The 26,840-nt window shown below is 39.8% G+C and overlaps 2 protein-coding genes across 9 annotated transcripts in view; one reads left to right on the forward strand and one right to left on the reverse strand.

Moving 5' to 3' along the window:
* PKD2 (polycystin 2, transient receptor potential cation channel) overlaps nucleotides 1-9,145 on the forward strand; it is a 53,248-nt gene extending 44,103 nt beyond the window's left edge. Inside the window, exons 14-15 of the mRNA XM_058547472.1 lie at nucleotides 6,119-6,266; nucleotides 6,968-9,145. Of these exons, the coding sequence (XP_058403455.1) occupies nucleotides 6,119-6,266; nucleotides 6,968-7,204 (385 nt within the window). The 3' untranslated portion in view covers nucleotides 7,205-9,145. The remainder of the gene's footprint in view (nucleotides 1-6,118; nucleotides 6,267-6,967) is intronic.
* Nucleotides 9,146-20,460: 11,315 nt separating this feature from the next.
* The window catches only part of ABCG2 (ATP binding cassette subfamily G member 2 (Junior blood group)), a 67,182-nt gene continuing 60,802 nt past the window's right edge, over nucleotides 20,461-26,840 (reverse strand). For 5 of the 8 annotated variants that reach the window (XM_058547479.1, XM_058547473.1, XM_058547481.1 and 2 more), the window contains 5 exons: nucleotides 26,526-26,650; nucleotides 25,305-25,459; nucleotides 23,397-23,486; nucleotides 22,418-22,500; nucleotides 20,461-20,665 (listed from right to left, as the gene is read on the reverse strand). In XM_058547479.1, the coding sequence (XP_058403462.1) occupies nucleotides 20,518-20,665; nucleotides 22,418-22,500; nucleotides 23,397-23,486; nucleotides 25,305-25,459; nucleotides 26,526-26,650 (601 nt within the window). In that variant the 3' untranslated portion in view covers nucleotides 20,461-20,517. Of the gene's footprint in view, nucleotides 20,666-22,417; nucleotides 22,501-23,396; nucleotides 23,487-25,304; nucleotides 25,460-26,525; nucleotides 26,651-26,840 lie in introns of those variants that run through there. The other 3 variants (XM_058547475.1, XM_058547477.1, XM_058547478.1) reach the window with 3 other exon arrangements.

The following is a 26,840-nucleotide window of genomic DNA, read 5'->3' on the forward strand; positions in this document are numbered from 1 at the left end:
TATTAACTCCTCCACCTTTTTGTGCCATTATTTATACAAGCATACCTTGGAGATGTTGTGGGTTAGGTTCTAGACCACTGCAATAAAGCAAGTCACACAAATATTTTGGTTTCCAGTACATATAAAGGTTATGTTTACACTATACCTAGTCTATTAAGTGTGTAATAGCATTATGTCTAAAAAAACAATATACATATGTTAATTAAAAATACTTTATTGCTAAAAAATGCTAACTAGTCTTGCCTCAGTGTTGACAGCTGCTGACTGAGCAGGGTGGTGGCTGCTGAAGGCTGGGGTGGCTGTGGCAATTTCTTAAAATATGACAAGAGTGCAGTTTGCCACAGCAATTGATTGATTGATTCCTTTCACTAATGGTGTTGCTGTATAGTATGTGATGCTGTTTGATAGCCTTTCACCCACAGTAGAACTTCTTTCAAAATTGCAGTCAGTCCTCTCAAACCCTGCCGCTGCTTTATCAACTAAGTTTATGTAACATTCTAAAGCCTTTGTGGTCATTTCAACATTCTTCAGAGCATCTTCACCAGGAGTAGATTCCATCTCAAGAAACCACTTTCTTTGAAGTAACTCCTCATCTTTTAAAGTTTTATTGTGAGATTGCAGCACTTCAGTCACATCTTCAGGCTCCACTTCTAATTCTAGTTCTCTTGCTGTTTTCATCATATCTGTAGTGACTTCCTCCACTAAAGTCTTGAACCCCTCAAAGTCATCCATGAGGGTTGGAATCAACTTCTTCCAAACTCTTATTAATGTTGATATTTTGACCTCTTCCCTTAAATCATGAATGTTCTTAATGGCATCTGGAATGGTGAATCCTTTCCAGGTTTTCAATTTACTTTGCCCAGATTCATCGAAGGAATCACTATCTATGGCAGCTATAGCCTTATAAAATGTATTTCTTAAATAATAAGACTTGAAAGTTGAAATTATTCCTTGTTCCATGGGCTGCAGAATGGATGTTGTGTTAGCAGGCATGAAAGCAACATTATTCTCGTTCTGCGTCTCCATCAGAGCTCTTAGATGACCAGGTACATTGTCAATGAGCAGTAATATTTTGAAAGGAATCTTTTTTTCTGAGCAGTAAGTCTCAGCAGTGGACTTAAAATATTCAGTAAACCATGTTGTAAACAGACGTGCTGTCATCCATCCTTTGTTGTTCTATTTATATAGCACAGGCAGAGAAGATGATTTAGCATAATTCTTAAGAGCTAGGATTTTCAGAATGGTAAATGAGCGTTGGCTTCAACTTAAAATCACCAGCTGCATTAGCTCCTAACAAGCAAGTCAACCTGTCCTTTGAAGGTTTGAAGCCAGACACTGACTTTTCCTTTCTAGCTGTGAAAGTCCTAGGTGGCATCTTCTTCCAGTATAAGTCTGTTTTGTCTACCTTGAAAACCTGTGGGTTAATGTAGCCACCTTCATTAATTATCTTAGCTGGATCTTACGGATCACTTGCTGCAGCTTCTACATCAGCACTTGCTGCTTCACCTTGTATTTTTATGTTATGGAGATGGTTTCTTAAACCTCATGAACTGGGGCTGGCCCATGGCATAGTAGTTAAGTTCGCATGCTCCGCTTCAGCAGCCCAGGGTTAATGGGTCGGATCCCAGCGCAGACATACACACTGCTCATCAAGCCATGCTGTGGCGGCGTCCCATATACAAGATAGAGAAAGACTGGCACAGCTGTTAGCTCAGGGCCAATCTTCTTGACCAAAAAAAAAATAATAATCTCATGAACCAACCTCTGCTAGCTTCAGACTTCTCTTCTGCAGCTTCCTCACCTCTCTCAGCCTTCATTGAATTGAAGACAATTAGGACCTTGCTCTGGATTAGGCTTTGGCTTAAGGGAATTTTGTGGCCTGGTTTGATCTTCTATCCAGGCCACTAAAACTTTCTCCATATCAGCAATAAGGCTGTTTCACTTTCTTATCATTCCTGTGTTCACTGGAGTAGCACTTTTAATCTCCTTTAGGAACTCCTTTGCAGTCACAACTTGGCTAATTGTTTGGCACAAGAGGTCTGGCTTTCAGCCTATCTCGGCTTTCGACATGCCTTCCTCACTGCGGTTAATCATTGATTTAAAGCTCTTCCTTTCACTTGAACACCTAGAGGCCATTGTATGGTTATTAATTGGCCTAATTTCAATATTGTTGTGTCTCAGAGAATAGGGAGGCCTAAGGAGAGGGAGAGAGACCAGGAAATGGCCAGTCCAGTGGAGCAGTCAGACACACACAATATTTATCGATTAAGTTCGCCACCTTATATGGTCGCGGTTTGTAGTACCCCAAAACAATTAGAATAGTGACATCAAAGATCGCTGATCACAGATCACCATAACAAATATAATAATAATGAAAAAGTTTGAAATATTGTGAGAATTACCAAAATGTGACACAGAGACACTAAGTGAGCAAATGCCATTGGAAAAATTGTGCTAAAAGCCTTGCTTGACACAGAGTTGCCACAAACTTTCTTTTTCTTTCTTTCTTTTTTCTTCTTTTTTTTTTGTGAGGAAGATCAGCCCTGAGCTAACATCCATGCTAATCCTCCTCTTTTTGCTGAGGAAGACCGGCTCTGAGCTAACATCTATTGCCAATCCTCCTCCTTTTTTCTCCCCAAAGCTCCAGTAGATAGTTGTATGTCATAGTTGCACATCCTTCTAGTTGCTGTATGTGGGACGCGGCCTCAGCATGGCCAGAGAAGCGGTGCGTCGGTGCGCGCCCGAGATCCGAACTCCAGCCACCAGCAGCGGAGCGCATTCAATTAACCGCTAAGCCACAGGCCCACCACAAACTTTCAATTTGTAAAAAACACAATATCTGTGAGGCGCAATAAAACAGAGCAATGAAGTGAAGTATGCCTGTACACTTTCACCTACATTTGTTACAAATCCAACATTATATTGTTATAGTTATCACTTTATATGTGATATATAAATTTATATATTTATATATTTATATATAAAATTTATATATTTTTATGTCTCTTAAAGGAGCTGAGACAAGAAAGAAGAGAAGGTATATATTTATAGTTTGTTCTGTTAACCTTCTTACTTACCATTTCAGGTTCTCTTCATTTGTTCTTGTGGACTCGAGTTATCATCTGGTGTCATTTGTCTATTCTAAGACAACTTTGCTCTTACCCACCTCCTTTGTCCTGTTATTGTCAAATATATCATTACATTTCTATATGTTATAGGCCCAACAATACAATTATGTACATGTCGTCTTATACATTGCTTTTTAAATCAGTTAAGAGAAAAAAAGGAGAAGAAATATGCGTTTATACTGTGTTTTATAATTACGTAATTACCTTTACCAGTGCTCTTTGTTTTTTCATGTGGATCTAATTACTGTCTGGGATCACCTTCAGCCTGCAGAACTTCCTTTAGTGTGTTCCTTTAGTACCTCTTCTATAGCAGACCTGCTAACATGAATTCTCTCAGTTTTTCTTTATCTCAGAAGATTTTTATTTCACCTTCATTTCCTTCTAGCCTCCATTGTTTCTGATGAGAAGACAGCTGTTAATCTTACTGAGGTTCCCTTGTATGTGACGAGTCATTTTTCTCTTACTGCTTTCAAGATTTTTTTGTCTTTGTCTTTCAGTATTTTTAATATGTCTGAGTGGGGATCTCTTTGGGATTATCCTACTTGGAGTTCATTAAGCTTCTTGGATGTGTAATATTTTCATCAAACTTAGGAAGATTTCAACCATTATGTCTTCAGATATTTTTTTGCTCCTTTCTCTCTCTCCTTTCCTTCTGGGACTCCACTATGTGGGTATTGGGGTACTTACTGCTATCCCACATTTCTCTTAGGCTCTGTTCATTTTTCATCATTCTTTTTTCTCTCTGTTCCTCAGATTGCATAGTTTCTATCCATCTGTCTTCAAGTTTGCTGATTGTTTCTTCTGCTAGCTCAAATCTACTGTTGAGCCCATCTAGTGAATTTTTCATTTCATTTATTGTACTTTTCAACTCCAGAATTTCTGGTTCTTTTTAATAATCTCTGTCACTTTATTGATATTCTCTATTTATGAGACAATGTCATCATACTATCCTTTATTTCTTTAAGCATGATTTCCTTTAGTCCTTTGAATATATTTATAATAGCTACTTTGAACTCTTTGTTTAATAAGTCTATGTGGGCCCTCTCAAAGGCAGTTTCTGTTGCCCACTTTTTTTCCTGTGTATGGGTCACATTTTCTTGTTTTTTGCATGTCTTGTAATTTTTTGTTGAAAACTGGGGATATTAAATCATAAATTATAGGAATTCTGGATACTAATTCCCCTTCCCCCCAGAGCTCGTTTTTGTTGTTGTTTGCATGTTTGTTTTTTAGTGAAGTCTATCTGTTTGTTTTTTTAGTGAAGTCTATCTCCCCCACAGTGTGAATCCTCTGATGTCACTTCTAGGAGGGCACAGCCGTGACCATGCACACAGTCATCCTGGGAAGACAGTGGTTTTAGCAAGGGTCTCATTGTCTTTCCCTGATCTCTCTGTTAAGCCTTCTGCCTCTGTTGGTATTACTTCCACCTCTTAGGTTCTCTAATTGTTGGCTGATAGGTCTATTGTTTGCAATAATGCCTTGGGATATAAATTGCTCCACAGTCTGATCGAATTAAATTCAGGCCCCTTTGCAGGGCTAGTTTTTGAAGCTGTTCTTTAGCTGTCTTCTTAGCTGTCTCTTTTGCTGGTTCTCTCTGGTAAATTAGCTGGTAAACAATTTAACTTGTTGAGGCAACCAGCCTCCTCTTAACTGCTTGTCACCACAATCTCCATTGTTTTCAAGAGCACTCTTAGGCTTGAGTTTACCCACATTTTGTTCCAAATGAAGCCAGTTCACTTGGGGGAAGCTTTGGAGCTCTCTGTCCTATGGCCTGACTCTCTCCCTGGGAGAAACCTCTCTGTTACTGCTCCAGAGCCAGGAGCAGGGATGGTGGCCCTTTTCTCTCAAAGTGACACCCTTGCTTCATGAATAAGGCACTGGCCTGAGATGGCAGTCTTTGGTCTTCTCAGCGTGCTCCTCCTGGCATGGAAACTCCATCCTACAATTGAAAGTTGAGTGGAAGAAGAGAGCCTCATACCTCTCAGCCACTCTTGCCTGGATTAGAGCCTCTGCAACGTGGATTGGAGGTGGAGGCATAAAGTCGAGAAATACTGGCAGCCTGCCCCTCCCTAGGAGATACCATAGCTGTCCCCTGGGAGCTGAAGGGAGAGGGAGCCCTGTGTTCTTTGCCGCACCCACCCAAAGTGGCTCTTCTGTCACACTGAGCTGGGAGCAGGAGAGAGGGAGCAGACTGTGGCTCAAATGTCACACTCTCACTCTTCTTACTGCAATTTAGTGGATTTTCTTACGTAAATGCTTCTTTGCTTGCTGTGTGCCCTTAAGAAAATTTCCAGAAATTTTTAAAAATGATTTTCAACAGTTATGGTTGTTTCACTGGAGAGAGGACCTACAGAGTGCTCAAGCCACCATTTCAGAAGTTGTCTCCTATTTGTACGTTTATATATATTTATATAACATTTTATTTATTCAAAATAATGGAATCATAAGTGAACATACTGTTTTCTAACTGCTTTATTTACTTAATATATTGTGAACATCACTCTCATTAAATATTCTATCACAATATAATTTCTCCTGTCTCTAGAGTTCCATTGTATAAATGAACAATAACATATTTAAATAATCTATTAACTATTTAAATAATCTCCTATTAACTATTTAATGTAACCATTTTTCAATGACCCACTATTAATAAGCAGAACTCTAGTGAATATTCTGGTAGCCAAAAATCACACGTATACTTATTTCCTTTAGAAAATTTTTGAAAAGTGGAATATCTGAATTAAAGGTAGGCATACGTTTTTAAGACTTCTGATACAATGTTCCCTTGCAGAAAAGTTGTGTCAGTCAGCACTTCCACCAGCAATGTATGAGAGTTTATCGCCTGATAAGTAAGTTTTAGACTACTTAGAAAGTGTTTCAGATTATCATACTGTTTAAGAAAAAAATCTTAACACTTCCATTCGAAAAGCCAGGCTGAAAAGACAACAACACAAGGTAGCTTTGTCCCTCTCAACTCTGGTTTCCTGCAGCCTGGTGAGACGAGTGGACCGAATGGAGCACTCCATCGGCAGCATCGTGTCCAAGATTGATGCTGTGATAGTGAAGCTAGAGATCATGGAGCGGGCCAAAGTGAAGAGGAGGGAGGTGCTGGGAAGGCTGCTGGACGGAGTGGCTGAGGTAAGTAGTCATCTGAAACAGAAACACTCTGATTCTGTAAATTATCAGAGGAGTCATATTTTGTAACCTTTAATCTGAAAGGTTTCTCTGTCTCCGTAACTGCAGATCAAATAACATCTGGAGGTGTTCTTTCTTTCTTTTTTTTTTTTTTACTTTAAAACATTGTATTTTTGCCTAAAGCATACAAGTGTGTATTCATTCACTGATCTCCAATTATAGGGCCAAGGCATTTTTTTCTTTTTTTTTTAATTTTTTTTTAATTGAGGTAACATTGGTTTATAACATTATATAAATTTCAGGTGTACATCATTATATTTTGACTTCTGTATAGACTGCATCATGTTCACCATGAAAAGTCTAGTTGCCATCCCTCACTGTCCACATGTGCCCCTGTACCCCTTTCGCCCTCCCCCCATCCCCTTCCCTTCTGGTAACTATCAATCTGTTCTCCATATCTATGTGTTTTGAGGTGTTACTTTCTTAATACTCCACACACTGATGGTCCTGCCTTCACTGGATGGTAGAATTAAGCAAAACAGTTACTCCAGTAACTCTGAGAATTACTATTATACATAAGCTGTAAATCTCCAGCCTTACCTAATTACAGATTGTTTGGCCCCCAGATTTCCTAAGGCAGTTTCCAAGTACAACAGTATGCATTACCCTACCCCCAACATCTTGATTTCTTTTTCATTTATTAGGATGAAAGACTGGGTCGCGACAGTGACATCCACAGGGAACAGATGGAACGGCTAGTGCGGGAAGAGTTGGAACGCTGGGAATCCGATGACGCAGCTTCCCAAATAAGTCATGGTTTAGGCACACCCGTGGGACTAAATGGTCAGCCTCGCCCCAGAAGCTCCCGCCCTTCTTCGTCCCAGTCTACTGAAGGAATAGAAGGTGGAGGTGGAAACGGGAGTTCCAATATCCACGTCTAGGACGCCTGTTATATACATGTTCCTGATGGGTGAGAAGGTGGCTGTCCTGAATTGCCATAGCGAGTACACTATTTATATGCCCTGACCACCACATGATGCTGGTCTCTGTGACCAACTGTTAATGCTTCTGCACTTTAATTTATTTTAGATAAACCGCCCATGGATCAAAGAAGATTTTTTTTTCTTTTTCTCATATAAGAAATCTAGGTGTAAATATTGAGTACAGAAAAAAAACCTTTGTAAAGTGTATGGAGTGTTTGCCCACTTGCTAGCCATGACTGAGTCTTCTCAGCTGACGATGAAGTGGCCTTTTAAAGCTAGACGAGAACTGTCAAAAGGCTTCTGAGTTTTGTTTCCAATTACAAAAATCAATATTGTCATTTGCCCAGTGTGTGAAGGGAAAGGAGGGGCATTCCTTTCCACTCAGGCTGAATACATAGCTTTCTTTAAAGAAAGGAGTCTTTTATTTCAACTACCTTCCTGGGGTCAACTTTTCTAAAAGATGAGCTGGAAAAGAACTCCAAACCATAGAATGGGTATGTAGTCATTATGCTAGAATTTGTATGAATGGGTAAGATAAATGTTGAATATTATGCTTTTTTGTTACTTTATCATGTCTAATGTCTGTGGGAATAATTGTTTCACTTAATTTTTATACTATTTTTGCTCATTTGAAATAAGCTGTGTGAAACCACCAAAGATCACTTATGGGTTAAAATATCATCTCTAACCAGAACATAGAATTGGAAGGAGTCCTAGCACTAAGTTTGACTTTTCCTAGTAATTAGTTTCCTATAAAGATTTGTCCGTATATTCTCTTTCCCATGTGGCTCAAATTATTTGCAACTGAATTTAATGTTGTAACTAATCTGGGAAGACCAACTTACTAAATTTGTTTTAACTCAGCAAATATGTTCACTTGAAACAAGATATTAAGGGAGTTTTGAAATTCAGATGAAAATATTATAAAACTCAAACTTGAGTTTTATACTGTTTTAAGAATACAGAACTCAAATACTCTTGATTCTGTGTTTCAAAACTATAATTTATAATCTAAATGGAGCTCAATTTAATGAAAAGGAGTTTTTGGTATTGAAAGTCCATGGCTTATCAGAAGGTAACAGCCAAAGATTGAGTTTGCAGCAGTTTTTCTATTTTTCATTCGGAGAAGGTCTCACCAAATTTGTGAGGAAGAAATCTATTTCTCAATAAGAAGTAAAAATCTTATTTTTCAAAAGTGTTGAGTAAGGTGACCTTTTGAGAGCTAATGGGACAAGAGAGAATGCAGTGCTGGTGAATAACTCTCACTTGGAGAACAATAGAAGAGGGGCCTGTTTTTTAATGCTATATTTTCAGTTTACATGCTATTGATTTAATTGGTAGAATATCAATCAAATCTTCAATGAAAACACGAGCAAACAAACCTTTCTAAGCTGGCTTCTATAGAAGTTTCTTAAACAGTTATTTCCCATGGCTCACCTCCATCTTTACTTTCTTTTGAATATGCTACACAAAGTTCTTTTTACTAGGTACTCAAGTTTGCATTCCAGGGATATTGAGTGTACGTATTTATGTATGTGTACCATGTTGTTACATTTAAACAAACTTCGATTTGAAGTGCAGCCATTATGTGGTATCCATGTGTATTGACCACGTGCCATATATCCATTATGGTCACTAGAAAGTCTTTTTATAATACTTATTATTATACTGTTTTTCATTTCACCTGTAAAATTTTGCAAAATTCTTTCTTTTACCCACAATTACATATTTTTTTCTTCTTTAGTCATGGAGAATTCCCTCTTCATCCCTCCCCCATCATCTTCCCCTCTATATTGGTATTAAGAAGATGTTACATACGCAAGTCTCTCTCGACAATCGAGACTTTCATTAATGTGTAATACTGAGCGCTTTACTTCTTAATAAAGACTTGATAAAATAGAGGATGTAAGAGTTGTCTGTTTCCTGAGTAGAAGCAGTTGAGTAATTTGCCTTGTATCATGAAGCTTAGACTTTGCAAAAGGCTTCTTCTCTTTTTATGTCCAAAAACGACTGATGCATTCCTGCTTCTGCAGTGTGCACCTCTAGTAAGTTATTCTAATGATTGTATAGTATTTCCTCTTGTGCAGCCACCACATTCTACTTATGCATTCCTATAGTCAAGGATTGGCTCTAATAGTTGTTTCAAAATCTTTGTACAAAATTCCCTTGTTGACTTTTCACAAGTTCCTCAGTGGATTTATAACAGGAGTCAGAGTGCCAAGTCCCAGGTCTGTAACTATTTAATTTTACCCGGAGCTCTCATGTTGCCCTCCAGAATGACTGCACCAATCTATGACTCCTACAATTACTGCATGCATGAGACCACCAGTTCTATCCATAACCTTACCAGCATTGGTACCATCCAGCTTCCTAATCTTTGTTAATGGAATGGTTTTAAGGTGAGGTCTCATTTTATTTTGCATTTCTCTGATTCCTAATAAGGGTGAACATCCTCTCATATAGTTGTTCAGCATTTGGGTTTCCCTTTTTTAAACTGCCTCTTCAAACCTTTAAAATCTTACTCTTCGATCTAATGGGAAAGAGGTATGTTTTTGTTCATTGCCTATTTTTCCACTAGGTCAAGGTCTTTTTTGTTGATTTGCAGAAGTTCCTTGTATAGTTTAAGTATTAATCTCTTATCAGTTTTGGACTCGGTTAATTATCCCTCATCTGACTAATAACTTGGTCAATGTTTCCTTAGTTTTTATATAGTAAAATCCATCTGTTTTTCTTGCTTTATTGTGTTTAGAGGTTTTAAAGGTCACAAACTTTTATTTATTAAACTTAGGTTTTACCTTTCATATTCAGTACATCTTAAGAGTAACTTTACATAAGGTCCATAGGTATTTTTCTTTATATAATGAGCCAGTTTTGTCAACACTCTCTATTAAATAAGTCATTTTTCCTTACTAGTTCGTGGTGTCACTGATATATTTCAGGTTCATGTATATATGTGTGTGTTTTTGAACTCTTTCTTTAGCCTCTTACACCAATCTAGGAATGTTCCTGCACAACAATTTTTATTATTATGACTATGTAGTATGTCTTCATATGTGGTAAGGTCTTCATATGTGTGCTTTTCTGTGACCTTTTTTTTCAAAATTGACTAAGCTATTTTTGTGAAGCTTTATTTTCCTATATAAATGTTAGAACAAGTTTAATGGGTTCTTGGGGGGGAAAAAAAGAGAAAAAAATGTCCCGCTGAAATTTAATTGGAATTGCATTGAATTTATTGATTAGGTTGGGGAAAACTAACATCTTTACGATATTAGAAACATAACTCTCCTTTAATTCAGAACTTCCTTAATGTCCTTTAAGTGTTTCTTAAAATGTCATAAAGCTCTTATGCATTCTTCAATATAGTTTTATGGCTACTATGAACAGAATCTTGTGTTTCATTATATTTTCTAGTTGGTTATTGCTGATATAAAGGAAAATTACTAGGTTTTTTTAATTTCTTTTAGTGAGGAAGATTAGCCCTGAGCTAACATCCTTTGCCAATCCTCCTCTTTTTTTGCTGAGGAAGATTGGCCCTGGGCTAACATCCATACCCATCTTCCTCTACTTTATGTGGGACACCACCACAGCATGGCTTGACAAGCGGTGAGTCGGTGCACGCCCAGGATCTGAACCTGCGAACCCCGGGCTGCCAAAGAGGATCACGCACCCTTAACCGCTATACACCAGGCCAGCCCCGAGAATTACTAGCTTTTTATAAATGAATCTTACATGTATCACACTGGTTGAACTCCTTGACTAGCTCTAATAGATTCTGTATTGGTTCTTTGGGTTTTCTACGTAGACCAGCTCACTTGTGAATAACGACAGTACTGTGTTGGAGGGTAGCAATGATAGTGGACATGCTTGTCTTGTTTCTGGTCTTAATGGGAATGTGTTTTAGTTTGTGTTCCTCCAAAAGAAAAGCCAGGGCAAGGACTTGAGTTCAGGTAGTTTATTTGGGAGGTGATACTAGGAATCTGGAGTAGGAAACAGAGCGAGCCAAGAAAGGAGGAAATGCTGATATACAGGCGTGTTATTGAAGTTGCCTCTGTAGGCAACAGCTCAGTTCCACCTCTGAGAACTACAGAATGCCTCCCATAATTCCCTGCCTGAAGAACATAAGGCTGGGCCTTTGTCCACCAGCCACAATCCCTACTGGTTGACAGTTGCCCCTGGGCTGCTAACACCCCTGGCACTTTCAGGCTATACTTGCACTCAGCCTGAGGAGGTTCTTTCAGCTTTGGAGAAGGCCATACAGAAGAAAAATGCAGAGACTTGTGGTGCAGGCTTGAGGTGGGAAGCTGTCAGCATGATCTGAGCTCACATGGAACTGTCCGCCACAGCTGCAACCGAAATCAGAGGTGCAGAGGAGATACGACCCAGAGCACCAAAAGCATCTGCTTCATCCACCCTCTGTACCACTCAGAGCCACTCATGCCCACATTAAGGCCACTCTGGACTTTTTGAGGGAGCCCAGCTATAATCTCTAGAAAACACAACACAGGAGGGTTAGTGGTCACAAGGCCATAATTGGTTTTCATCTCTCTCCTCTACCACCCTTTCTAGAGTTCCCTCGTTCTTGGCCAGTATTTCAGCTGTACTAGGTTGCTTGCTTGGTGCCATGATCCACACCTCCAAATGCTGAGAGCTCAAAGCCCTGGGTTTCCTTGTTCTTCATCAGACTGTGGTTGTTTCGTTTGCCTGTTTGCTGTAACCAGAGAGCATGGAAACACCAAGTTACCTCTGGATTCTCTGCCGGCTTATGTAGCAGTTAAGGGTAGCCTCTCCTAACAGAAATGACCAATGTGATAACTGCTTTCTTTGCCTGCTGTTCCACCCATGTGCAAATCTCCAGGTGACTAAGTGGCAGACGAAGTTTCAGGTTCAATGGAACCCTTACTGTATTCCCAGGTGAAAGTGTCCCCCTGCTCTTGAGGATTCGGGAGTTCCAATACAGCGAAGCCTAAAGCTGCAGAGAGAGGAAACATGCATTCTGCAAATGGGTTAATGGGATGACATTGAGAGAAGCCAGTATCACTTGGTACGTGGACCTGTGTATTCTAACTGCTGGGAACAGGCATTCTTCATTTAATGCAAGGGTCTGCAAACTTTCCATAAAGGGCCAGATAATAACTATTTTAGACTTTATGTGCCATAATGGTCTCTGTCACAACTACTTTGCCATCATAGTGCAAAAGCAGCCGTAGGCAGTATAAATACGAATGAGCGTGGCTGTGTTCCAATAAAGTTTTATTTACAAAAACAGGTGGTGGGCTGGATTTGGCCTGCAGGCCATAGTTTACCAACCCATGGTTTAATGCCTAGAACACATCCTGGAGGATGGTGTTCTAGCCCTGCCGAGGGTGTCATCCATAAACTGGCACTAGCATGATGCTAATAACCAGATGACGTCCTATGGGATCTAACAGTAACAGCTAAAATGTACTGAGCGCATCCTATGAGCCAGGTACTTCTAGGCACTTTACATGCATCACCTTATTTAATCTTCACACCTCTACGGAGGTAGATGCTATTAGAATCCCTGTTTTATGGATAAGAAAGATACAGACTAAGCTAAGGAAGTAAAACAAGTCCACAGACCTGGTGAATGGAGAATGACAAAGCGGGAAGAGGAGAAAGTTTGCCCGAGTTACTGTAGGGATAAAAAGGCCCTGTATTTGCCTCACAGCTCCTGAAACACTTCTTTTAAATACAGCTCCCTAGCTTCTATTCAAGCTCACTGTCCCCATCCTGGCTTCTGCACATATTTGCAAAAGTGGCCCACCACAGGTGATTCATCGTTACCCTGGTAATACTGCAGTACATTCCAAATCTCAGCAAGGAACCAATCGGTGTGACCTGTGGCTGGTCACAGTCTTGGAAACTCAAGTTTCCCTATCTGCAAAATGAGAAAGAGGGAATAGCTTGAGGTTTTCCAAACAGTATACTGCCAAGCCCTTTGTTATTGAGGTGATGCTAAGGTTTTGCTGCTTGGCAGAGAAAGGAGGCCAAACTGAGAGGCACATCCTCCCTGGGTCGGAGCAGCACCACTTTGAGCTGTCATTTATCAGAGACCCATACATGCTGTTCTGTGGGGTTGCTGGGTGCAAGAATGATTCTGCAGGTTAAAAACGGTTTGCAGATCAGGTGATGTTAATGAGCTCCCTCAGTTCTGAATGTGATTCTGATATTTAGATGGATACAAAATATATGGCTTTGAACACAATTGCTACGGTGACTGGATCAAGTTATAATGAGTGTCGGTTAAATGTCCTTAACTGCTTATTACAATCCTAAATCAATATTTCCCAAAGAATCATCTGGAATTCCCAGGTCCACCCCCTCAGAGATTCTAACTCAACAGGGGGGGAAAAGACTATAGTCTTTGCTTCTTCTCTTCCTTCCTTACATAAGCATCCCAATGATTATGATTATTGATGATGATTATTGATTCTTATCAGGCAAGTTTGAGAAATCCCCACCCTAGGTAACAGCAAAGAAATATGGAAGTCACAGTCTAGAAAATAAGAGTTAGATTAGAATTTGATTAGAATAGAGTTTGATTTAGAATATAATTACCTTATGTTCATATTACTCAGTGGGGACAAACAGTAGCCTACAAGTCAACATGTGAGTCATCCTTTATTTTCTTGTGAGGAAGATCAGCCCTGAGCTAACATCCATGCCAATCCTCTTCTCTTTTGCTGAGGAAGACTGGCCCTGGGCTAACATCCGTGCCCATCTTCCTCCACTTTATATGGGATGCCGCCACAGCATGGCCTGACAAGCAGTGTGTCGGTGCGCGCCCGGGATCCGAACCCGGGCCGCCAGCAGCAGAGACACCGGCACTTAACCGCTAAGCCACGGGGCCGGCCGCTCATCCATTTTTATAAAATGCATATGTATACAAAGGTACAGGAGGCCAGGAGGCCCACCAAGAGGGTAGCTATGTTTGGTGGGGTTCCAGGTTTTCTTTCTCTGGGATCTTTATTCCATTGAGGATAAACAGAAAACTTTGAGGGTGAGATGGGGCTACTGATCATCTCCTGCATTGTCTTGATGAAGATGAGCTATTGGAACTATTCAGGTTAGCTTGATACACAAATTCCTATGGATGTGGTAGACATTATTTGAATTAGTCTTAAATCTTAAGTCTGTCTCTTTTTTTACTTTGTTTTGTGTGTGTGTGTGAGGAAGATCAGCCCTGAGCTATCATCCATGCTAATCCTCCTCTTTTTGCTGAGGAAGACTGGCCCTGAGCTAACATCTATTGCCAATCCTCCTCCTTTTTTTTTCCCCCTTTTTTTCCCCAAAGCCCCAGTAGATCGTTGTATGTCATAGTTGCACATCCTTCTAGTTGCTGTATGTGGGACGCCGCCTCAGCATGGCCGACAAGCGGTAGGTCGGTGCACGCCCAGGATCCGAACCCGGGCCGCCAGTAGTGGAGCGTGCGCACTGAACTGCTAAGCCACGGGGCCAGCCCCCTAAGTCTGTCTTTACAGAGGAATCCTCTGATCTCAGTTTCACACCTGAGAGAACAATGTCACAAGGGAATTTCTACATAACATTTTACTGTCTAAATTAGTAAATTGGTGCTCTGGCTTATTGACCCCCTTTTGAGAATGGCAGGTGTGAGTTAATTCCTCAGAGCCTCACAACACCCCTTGGATGCATCGCAAAAGGTAAATAAAATCCAATTCCTGAACGTGCAGAACAGGCTCTCCCACAAGCCCCCCACGAGGCCTGATCTCAGCGGTAGCCAACCCTCTTACCCCTCGTAACACAACCCGACTGCACTCACGAAGGCTGAGTGCACTCAGGGCAACTTCAAACTAATTCCAGATGTATAAACCCGCTTTCTGTCTTTTGACAAAGCAGGGTGGGCAGGGGAAAGGCTGAAGTATTAGGAAGCAATATATTTGTTCTATCATGCAGAAACAGATTTTTAATATAACATCTTGAAAATTAAATATCTTAATAAAATTACCAGTAAATTTCTTAGAAATCTGGTTTATCAGCAATTTAACTCCGATTTCACATGAAGCAGGAGTCTCTGCAAACTATGGCCTGTGGGCCCAATCTGCCTCATACCGGGTCTATAGCCTGGAGCTAAGAATGGTTTTTACACCTTTAAAAGGTTGTTAAAAAAAAGAAGAACAACATGTAAAGACTGCAAAGTATTTATTATTGGGTCCCTTCACAGAAAAAGTTTGTGAACCCTTGGTCTCTAGGAATAAATAACTCCCCTCTGTCCTGCCCCCACCAACCAAAAAAAAATGTAAAAAAGAAAAATACACAAAACCATCTGGATGAACAAGTGAACAGCTGACCCTTCAAACAGAAGGAAGGCCCTCGATTTTAGCAACTTTGAGTCCAAATCTGCATAACAGAAGACTTAAAATATTTTGGTAACAACTCAAATTAAAGAAATGATAGGGGGCCGCGCTGGTGGCATAGCGGTTAAATTCATGTGCTCCGCTCCGGGGTTTGCAGGTTCAGATCCCGGGCACGCACCCAGGCACGCACCAACACACCCACGAACCGCTTGTCAAGCCTTGCTGAGGTGGCGTCCCATATAAAGTAGAGGAAGATGGGCATGGATGTTAGCCCAGGGCCAGTCTTCCTCAGCAAAAAGAGGAGGATTGGCAACAGACGTTAGCTCAGGGCTAATCTTCCTTGAAAAAAGAAAAGAAAAGAAAAAGAAATGATAGGATTACACCAAGGCATGTAGTGGAAGTTGAAAAAGTCAACTTAGGGGGCTGTTCTTGAAGGTAGTTGAAAAAGGGCAATTCAATATAAACAACCATGTAATCATAAAATTTTAAAGATAGAAGAAATTCTCATTTTACAGATGCAAGAAAGAATTCAGGGAAAGTAAGTATGTATGAAAACAAAGAACAGAAAATGCAAAATAAGTACTAAGAATTACTTAATCTTTATGATTTCCATCTGAGGTAGGTAATGCAATATTACCAGCATAACCATATAATTTATCAAACCAGGATACTAAAAATAAGGGGCATATAAAATTACATAACTTTTTGAAAATATTTATTGATTACATCTTCACTTTATTATGTCTGCATGCACAAAAGAAATGGGTTGTAATATGAAATATATTTTTTACCATGGATACCAGTCAAAAGTTTTAGCACTGCAATGACTTGGAAGTGCTCTCAAGCCAATGACCTTGATAATCCTACTGCTACACCCCAAAAGAAAAATTCTTTAGACACAGTACAGCAAGAGGTATCACAACACTATACAGTTCTGTCACAAGGAAATGCAAAACAAACCAGCAAGTATAGCATTTCTGTAAAGTTAATGCCTCTGGTAGAACTCATATCCCAAGAGAGTGATCCTCACAGACTTCAGGGACAATCATAAAATTATCCTGTTATCAACTTGTCACCAAGTGGCTGTCTGGTCTCCTCAAAGGACAGGACCACCTGCTGCTGACAGTCAGTAGTGGCTGTCAATAGATCAGCAGTGGTAAAGCCCACGCAGTTGGACCATGAATAGTCTCCATCCTTGCCACCCCGACTAGTCTGCCCTGGGGCCCACTGAGCAAGCACGGGGTGGGGTTGGGGGGCCTAAAGATGACCTATAAATATAAGTAATGCTACTTTTCAAAGATACGTAGATGGTATTGAGGGTAATACAATTCAGATCTAAAGACAACGAAGGATGGTTTCAAAGATGGGGAAACAGATGAGTATGTACACTCCCCTCTTCAACTCTCTTCAACCTGCCCACTTTTCCTTTCCTTTCTTACTACATCACCCAACACACCAAGGAGCCTTCCAGAGCAAGTCTTGTTGCACCCTTCCCTGAGAGCCCCATGAGAGCAACTGAAGGAGTATAAACAGTAGCTAACATTCATTTATTCCTGAGGCTTCTTTTATTTTAAACCAAAGTAATTAATTTATCCTCTACATTATAGATCAGTTCTTCTGACATCCAAGAAAATAAAAACAAAATTCAAAAGAATATAGACATTCTGGGGGCCAGCCAGGTTAAGTGCACGCGCTCCACTTCTGCGGCCTGAAGATCGTGGGTTCGGATCCCGGGCACACACCAACACACCACTTGTCAAGCCATGCTGTGGCGGCCTCCCAAATAAAGTAGAGGAAGATGGGCACGGATGTTAGCCCAGGGCCAATCTTCCTCAGCAAAAAAGAGGAGGACTGGCAACAGATGTTAGCTCAGGGCTAATGTTCCTCACACACACAAAAAAGAATATAGACATTCCGAACTAAATTTCTATAAAGTAATATTTTCTTTTCTACTTTAAAGGACCTATGCTTTTACTTATACTTTTAAAAATGTTCCTTAATTTAAAAATGGTTAAAATGGTAAATTTTATGTTATGTATTTCTTACCATAATAATTTAAAAAGAATTATTTAAAAGGTAATTGTAATACAAAGGCAGGATACGTATAAGAGGATGTATTTAAATTCTTAATTTTAAAAGTAAGTATTAATATTTTTGGCTGTTTTGTTTCACTATATTTGTGCATAAAGTATAGATATATATTTCTCTCTGTAATGAGGGCAGAGTGTAGACAGAGAACTATGAGACAGGTCATATAAAAAGGAGAAACTGCAGGGGCCGGCCCGGTGGCGCAAGCGGTTAAGTGCACGCGTTCCACTGCAGCGGCCCGGGGTTCGCCGGTTCGGATCCTGGGCGCGCACAGACGCACTGCTTGGCAAGCCGTGCTCTGGCAGCGTCCCATATAAAGTGGAGGAAGATGGGGATGGATATTAGCCCAGGGCCAGTCTTCCTCAGCAAAAAGAGGAAGATTGGCAGATGTTAGCTCAGGGCCTATCTTTCTCACACACACAAAAAAAGGAGGAACTGTACCAAGAACAAAAACAACTGAAATACTACTGATGGTCACATAACAATAAAGTAAAAAGAGGATGTGATAATGTGTTACAAGATGAAGTTTTACTCAGATGTCATAAAAAAGATAAAAACGTTCCTTAAAGTTCAAAGATAAAAATACAATACTATGTCGTCAGATTGACCTTGCAACAATATGGCAGGGCACCCACTGACGCTAACCCAAGATGACCACTCACAGGGAGGCTGCATTCTGGAGATCCTCGGCTCATTTACTTCCTATAATACTGAAAAGTATGTATGTATGTATGTATGTATGAATGTATTTATTTATTTATTTTCATCCCCAAAGCTCTAGTACATAGTTTTAAGTCCTTCTAGTTCTATGTGAGCCACTGCCACCACATGGCTACTGACAGATGAGTGGTGTGGTTCTGCTTCCAGGGAACCAAACGCAGTCCACTGAAGAGGAGTGTACCAAACTTTAACCACTAGGCCATCAGGGCTGGCTTGAAAAGTATTTACTTTAGGGATTACGGCCGGTCCTGTGGCTTAGTGGTTAAGTGCGCGCGCTCTGCTGCTGGTGGCCCGGGTTCGGATCCCAGGCGCGCAGCGATGCACCACTTCTCCAGCCATGCTGAGGCCACATCCCACATACAGCAATTAGAAGGATGTGCAGGGCCGGCCCCGTGGCTTAGCGGTTAAGTGCACACGCTCCACTGCTGGTGGCCCGGGTTCGGATCCCGGGTGCACACTGACGCACCGCTTCTCCAGCCATGCTGAGGCTGCGTCCCACATACAGCAACTAGAGGGATGTGCAGCTATGACATACAACTATCTACTGGGGCTTTGGGGGAAAAAATAAAATTATAAAAAAAAAAAAAAAAAAAAGAGGGATTAAATGTGATGTGATCTCCTAAACTGGATCTTGGAACAATAAACGAATATTAGTGGAAAAGTCGTGAAATCTGAATAAAGTGCATGATTTAATTAACAGTAATGTACCAGTGTTAATTTCTAAGTTTTGACATGTACCATGGTATATAAAATGTCAACATTAAGGGAAGCTGGGCAAAGGGAAAATGGGAACTTTCCACACTATCTTTGCAACTTTTCTGTAAATCTAAAATTATTCCAAAATTAACAGTTTATTAAAACGGGGAAGGGGGACTTAATTAAGGATGTACCTGTGCATACAGGAACACAAAACTGAGCTCTAGTGATGTTCTGATAACACAGCAACAGAGGGGAGTACACAAGTGTCATTTCAAAAACAACCCAGAGAGAAGGGAGGAAGTAGTGATTGGGAGAAGGGCACGAGGGGCTTCCATGTGCTGGTAATGTCCTATTTCTTGACCTGCATTGGTGGTTGCATGGTATGGTCCTTTTATGATAATTCATTGAACTGTACTTTCCCCTACATTACCCTCCAATAAAAAAGAACTTAAAAAAAACAATTCCCTATTACTGGTAAAGGTTAAAATGAAGAGAAGATGTGTCAATAAATGAGATGTGTGTGTAGGGAAGAAACTGGCCTTTATAGGGCCAGTTATAATAGTTATTATATCATAAATCTAAAATTTTCAGAACTGGGAGGGATCTTGGAAATTGCCTGGCGTGAACAGTTCTCTATGGAGGTAGCACTGGAGATACTGATGCAGTGGGACTCAAGGGGCCCAGACATCTGTATATGAGCAAAGTTCCTCAGGAGACTCGAATGCACACCCAGGTCATAAATCACTGAACCACCCCACGAGGGGTAAGTCACCAGACTCCAGGCCCTCTAAACCGACAGTCTAAAGGCCCAGCCAATACCCCTGAGATATTCAAATTCCACTAGAGAGAAATCTCAGTAAGTTCTAATACCCTTAAAAGGCTTATCAAAGCTTTTTCTATCATATTGGCATTTTTACCCTGTAAATAGCACTGCGTTTTTTTCCAACACAGTTTAGACCTTTCACTACAGCATTTATATATATATACATTTGTTATTTATTATTTATTAAATAATGGCAGACTATAGATTCATATAATACTGAACTGAAGGGCAACTAACCCACCTATTTATTTTAAAGATGAGGAAACTGATACCAGAGAAATCAGTAACTTGTCATGAGTTTCTAGAATTCAATTCTTTTTTAGGTCAATAAACTCAACTAGATTTCTCTGCCATGGTTACTGTCTGACTAGATGAACTAATATGCAGGACATAATATCACTAGTTTATGTCTTGGTTTCCTTCACATATAATTCATGAAGTTCACTGTGATTTCTAGGAATGTTTCTGTTGAAAATAATTCTTGCTAAATAACACTATGATGGCAAATGAAAAGAAGACAACAACAAAACTTCAATGAAGACTTAAAATAATAAATCAAGGTGTTCTCTTTTTAATATGTGCGTAAATCATGTAATATAAAGAGTTTAAGAATATTTTTTAAGAAATAACAATTTTAGGTAGGCAATTGTAAGGAAGATAACAGTCATGCACGCCAGGGCTACATGATTCTTCCACAGAGCCCAAGGTGACAGATCGATGCCCTGGTTTTTCAAATATTCTTCGCCGGTACATCTGAAATTCAACAGGAAAAGAATATGACTTCATTCTTAGCATCTGTCAAATTTTACTCAATACATTTACTGTTCCTTAGTTAAAGAAGCCTATAGGTTACCAGGTCTTAAATAACTATCTCTTCATATATAATAGGTAACAGTCAATGAGTACTTACAATTCTGCCAGATACTACGCTAAGCAACCTGCGTAGAGTAGTTTAGTTAATCCCTAAAACAACCCAATGGGGTAGATATTATACACATTTAAAAGATGAAGAAACTAAGGTTTAAGGTGCCTGGCCAAGGTCACAGACTCATACTTTGAACTAAGTTGCTAGCATCTCCAAATTCATTTGTTTCCAAATCTACGATGCTGCTCTCTCAAAGGGCAGAAACTTTTATCAGGTAATTTTTCATTTACTCCTGATGGGGAAAACCTCAGCTTTAGCAGATGACAACTAAGGCCCTTACAAAGATGATCAAAGCGCTTTATAGGACTCATTACACACAAATCACCCATGCAAAAGAACACAGCTAAGAATTCTAAAACTAGGAAAAGAGATGAGTAAGGGCTTCCTGCCAGAGTTGCACTCCGTTGGTTCTTACACCGAGAATGGAATGAGCATCACAGATGCTCAGCTGCAAGGCATCCCCAGCAGGCCCAGTGATCAGGTGTAAGCCTTGGTGGTAGCTGGGGTAGAGCAGGATGGAGCAGCCTCACCTCAGGTTAGAACAGCCCCTGGTACTAAAAGTGCTGGGCACAGCCACAATTATTGCCTGGTACCATTTTACGTGCAACTCTTAGAATTTAGCTGTTCAAAAACAAAATGTTACACCCACACCAAAAGAGAGGGACTGGGCAGGATAAAGAAAACTTCTCTTCATAAAGGGTTTCCGGCAATACTTCAAAATAGCATTTTGTCCTGTTATTAAGCATTATTTGTATTCTACTTGAATGGTCAGGAGATTTAGGATGCCAGCATTCCTTTTTCTCTCATTAGTCAATGTATCAAAATTAAACCATTAACAACAATTCATCAAAAAGGAAAGTGTTACTCAATTTTTAAAACACCATCCTCTAATTTTATTAAAATCTGCATTTCTCTTTTATTGACATTATGCAAAAAATGGGATTTCCTTCTCAGCTTACTGAAATATGTGTTTCTTTCTTTAGAGGATACATCCTTCAATAGGGAGTATTCCAAGTCGGTTTAAAAATAATAATAATAACCGTGCGGACTTTGATTTCACGATATCTCCTAAATGCAGGAGGATGAGGCAAGTGCCAGGAGTATGGCAGGAATGTTCACTCCCTTTCCGCTCCTGCTGCCCTTTCAGCTCTGACTAGCAGCCCTGGGCTGGGCTCTCAGGAACCCACGAGTTCACGGATCCACACACTTCACACAATCTGTACAGTTCAGACACCTTGCTACAAGATCAAAGCAGCTCATTACAAATTCAAATGTTCTGAAAATAAAAACTAAAATCCACAATCAAAACAGCAAAAAGATCTTTTAAAAGGTCCCAAACAAACAACACATAAGAAACACTTCTCCAACTTACATACAATTTTGACCGCAGTAGAGTACCTAGGAGTGGTACAGCACCTCACATGCAATTTAGTGTCTCGCAACTCACTTTATGGAGAAGAAAAGGTAGGCTCAGAAATCAGTGTCCCTGTAAGGACTCATACCAGTTCTAAATCCAGCGGCCTTTCTACAACACACCACAACAATAAGCAAACCCATTACAACACTGAATGCAAACTTACATTGCATAGCTACAGCTATCGTTTGCTGTTGTATTGAGTCCTGGGCAGAAGTTTAGTCCCAAAAATTCGTTATACTGCAAAGCCTGTAACACAAGGAGGAGCAGGGCAACGTAGATAGTTTTAAATTTCAAAGTTTCCAAAGAATTATCCCGATCACGTCCTCCTACTTTAATCTTCATTGTTATTTCTAAAAATAAACCAAGCTTCACGTTCACAGTCTTTGTCACACCAAAGCAACTAAAATTATTTTCCCTGGCAATCAAGAGGCCTTGGGCTGGAATTTTGGCATCTAATACAAGGGAAGTAAAGTATTTGGCCAAGAAGGGAGACCTCTGGCTATATTACCCCATTGCTCTTTCTTCTTCTTTCTCCAATATTATAACCCCATAAACGCTATAATTAAAGTGATACAGTGGTACTCAATAACTATTGTTAATTTATAGCAACAATCTTTTTTATTTTCTTGTTTGTTTTCATCAAAACCAGGAATAATCTTTGGGAGTTAGAAACTCAATCATACTATATTAAGACACAGTTTTCTTTGGAGTTGATTCGCTTTCTAAAGCCAATAGGCTGTAAGTCTTAGACGGTCTTTGTTTTTCTTCTAATTTCCCTTTCAATATCAAATATGTATTTTAGGCTCCCATCTTCTCACTTATTTCCTTATTGAACTGAAACAAACTCTATTTTTTTACAGCAGTTAGTCAGTCAATCTTTCTTCTTCACTATGAGTTATCTCCCCAGACTTCACCTCCTCAAACAACAGGGAGACTGGAGAAACCCCAAGTGACCACCAAGGTGACCTCTGGCCTTATGTTAACCAAAAATAATACAAAATTCTCATCCATTGCTCCCAAAAGGAAATTCCTGGATGGGAGACTTTCACAGCTCATGGCCAGGGACATGAGACGGTTAGGCTTTACTTTGGTTGTTCCCAGCTTGGGAAGATTCGCTCACATGGCAGAAAAGGAAAACTTACCGTATAGCCATATCGGGGAATGCTGAAGTACTGAAGCCACGAGAGCCAAGACGCAATGGTTCTGAGATTTACCAACAGCCCTGAAAATATCTATAAAAAGCAAATACCAAGAATCAGAATAGGTGGAGTCATCTCATGAATTCTAGAGACTATCCTCTTTAAGTCCCCTAGAACCTTGTAAACATTTCTGCTAAGGCCAACTCTGTCTTAAAATTCCTTTCACTACTCTAAAGACTTACCATATCCTCTCTGCATGTGCCCACCTCTCCATAGCTGGGGCAGTTTATGGTTTTAAAGGAATGACAATATATTTATGATATATATTTCATTTAATTGGAAGATCCTTAATTGTCAAGGCTTTTACTTTCTCTATAACTGCACACAATGGGAGGTCAGTATGCACTGACTGTTCGAACGAGACAACCTCGGTATGTCCCCACCAATCAACACACTGGACTATATCCTGAGCATCTCACGCCCCTCTCTACTTCCATAATACAGTAAGATTTGTTGTTTACAATGGTTTGCATTCTATGTCCATATGACTTTAGCAATAATTTGGAGTTCAGAATGCATGCTTAAAACCAAAAGCCTAGAACTGATACACAGCATAATGTGGTGGAATGCAGCATAAAATATGGTCAATACCTTTGTTTAAATTTACCACAGAGCAGTATTACAATGGAGAGCCCAGGAAGGACCGATCCAGCAAGAGATGGCTACACAGGAAGAGATTCATACAAAACTTCTAACTGGCACTAGGCATGCTGGGATGGGCCTAACAGTGACAGTGTTGCTGGTGTGACTATGTATTTTTAAACTTGACCTAACCAAGTGCTTAACATATAACATGCAGCATCTCTGAGTAAAATCCGATTTTATAACTGGTTTTAAAAGTTGTATATAGGAACCTTTAAATAATAAATCAAAGCATCTAATATATCAAACAAAACATTTTTATATATTGAAGGACATTTATTGGATGACATTAGAGGAAATGTACACAAGGTTTATCACTTTCTCAGTAATGTTTACATTGATAGTTTTCAAACTCAGAAATGGAAGAATTATACTTTGGCAAGAGTTTGTGCTAATTACGTACCTTTTAAAGACATCTACTCCTACTCTAGTACTCTAGCAAGAAGGACATGTGTATTAAGTAAATAGCCTAAGCATTCCTGTTTCCTTGATGCAGTAGGGAAATATGGTAACTGGTTCCCTTCACCTGTTGATTCAGCTATGTGCATGCAAAATTGAGGGGCATGTAAGGTTAGGATTAAGTAACCATTAAAAAAAAAAAGGTAAGCAGAAATATATTGATTTAAGAAAATGTCAGGAACCCAGATCGCAGGGGACCTAGTACTGTGTGGACTTCGGAACTTTTCAGTATTTTTTTAAAACACTCCTTTTCAAAATATAGGAGGGACCCAAGATAGACTACCCATGCCACATACTGTTCTATTTCTCGTGGAGCTTAGCCTTTCCCTTGGAGAGCAAAAGATCCAACCCAACCACCTCAGCTGCTGGTTCAATGAGCCAGCAGTTCTCCTACACCAGAATAACCTGTCGTTTTTATGAGGGAATCTTCCAACCAAAATTTTTCTGGTTTTTGAAGTTCTAATTTATCAAGGTTTCACTATGTCACCAAGAAGCATCTTTAAAAGCTCATTTATAACAACATGTTAACTAAAGTTACAGTAACTATGTTAGAACAGAAGCAGAAAAGGCTGAGAAGAGTCAAGAAAAAGCTGGTACATTGCCTAATATAAGCTACCCTTCAATACATGGCCTCCTTAAAGCAAATAGTCCCCCTGACAAAATCCAAAGCAGGTTTTACATGACAGGTGAATTTGCAGGAGGGTGTGAGGGGAAATAATTACTTCTCAGAGAAGCACAGTTCCGACTCACCATCATAAACACAAAACAGATGGTCATGAGAAGTGTTGCGATGGAGACCACACTCTGACCTGTTGCTACGGCCAGTCCCATAGAACTGGCTGAATAAGCCACCATCATAAGGGAAAACATCATGATGAAGAAGGCCTCCACCTTTGGTTTCAATCCTTTGGAAGAAAAGAGGGAGTTAATCCAACTGCCTAGGTCACTGTGTATCTGGGATTGTTTGTTGTGCAAATAACACTATGATAACCCATAACCCTAGTCTCCTAAGACAAAGTACCATATAACTCTGGGGTTGAGGATGGGGTTAAATTAAGTTTCATAAAACTTACTATTATGGGTCGTACGATCTGAAGATTTGGAACAGCCATAAGAACACCAGTCAGGTGTCTGAGGATCTAGGTTCTATGCCTAATTCTTTATGACACACCTCTTATTTGTAAAATGTAAGTTTAAACTCAATCAGTGGATCTTCTCCTGTAGTGCTTCGTCAAAAATACATATATATATTTCTGGTGTGTTTGTGTGTTTATCAGTAAAATATAAGGAAATTCTGATGCAATGAGCCTGGGTGAAGCCTAAACACAATGCACAAATGAATCTTCTACATCTATCAAACAAGTATTTTTATTAAACCAATAAACCCCAAAAATTATTCTTTCATTATCTTTATACACATACACACACACACACACACACAAATATAAATAGATAAGTAATAAATATCCCAGCTCCAGCTCCTCTAGCATAGTCACAAAGAGTTTTATGAACACTCTCCATATTTGTATATGACACAAAGCATCTCTCAGTAAAATATAGTTTTATAAATAGTTTTAAAAGTTGGTTTGGGGGCCAGCCTGGTGGTGTAGTGGTTAAGTTTGGTGTGCTCCGCTTCGGCGGCTGGGGTTCAGATCCCAGGCACGGATCTATACTACTTGTCAGCCATGCTGTGGCAGCGACCCACATACAAAATAGAGGAAGACTGGTGACAGATATTAGCTCAGGGCAAATCTTCCTCAGCACAAAAAAAAAAAAAAAAAAAGTTGGTTTGGGAAAGTCTTGACAAAAATGTCCTCAGAGAATAGTTATTTCAGAATGTGCACAGTGGATAGATGCTCCCTTATCTCATGGCTTGGTTTACAGTTTTGAGAACCAAAATACTTGCAAAAAGAAATTAGCTTCCCCTCATGCCCAAGACTAAAGACACATACTTTTTGTCTTATTGCTTACCTAACATGAAGTATATTATACAAGTAAATAAAATACTTGGTATCATTCTCATGGGTAATAAATCAGATAACAGTTTTCCAAAGAAATAAGATGACACTCTGTAGTATCCACTGATATATTCATGTCTACAAAACAAAAATTCATATCATCCATCATACATTAGTTTAAGAAGGCACAGACCAGATGATTAAACCACTTACTGAACAGATTTCTGCTGCCACCAGAGGTCTAACACCTACAGCTTGTCACATCCTCAAGGTTAACCTGCCACCCTTCATCCCTGTCAGCATCAGGCACCATCTCAGGTGGGCGTCA

The sequence above is a fragment of the Diceros bicornis genome, chromosome 8 (genome assembly GCF_020826845.1).
Source record: "Diceros bicornis minor isolate mBicDic1 chromosome 8, mDicBic1.mat.cur, whole genome shotgun sequence".
Taxonomy (NCBI): domain Eukaryota; kingdom Metazoa; phylum Chordata; class Mammalia; order Perissodactyla; family Rhinocerotidae; genus Diceros; species Diceros bicornis.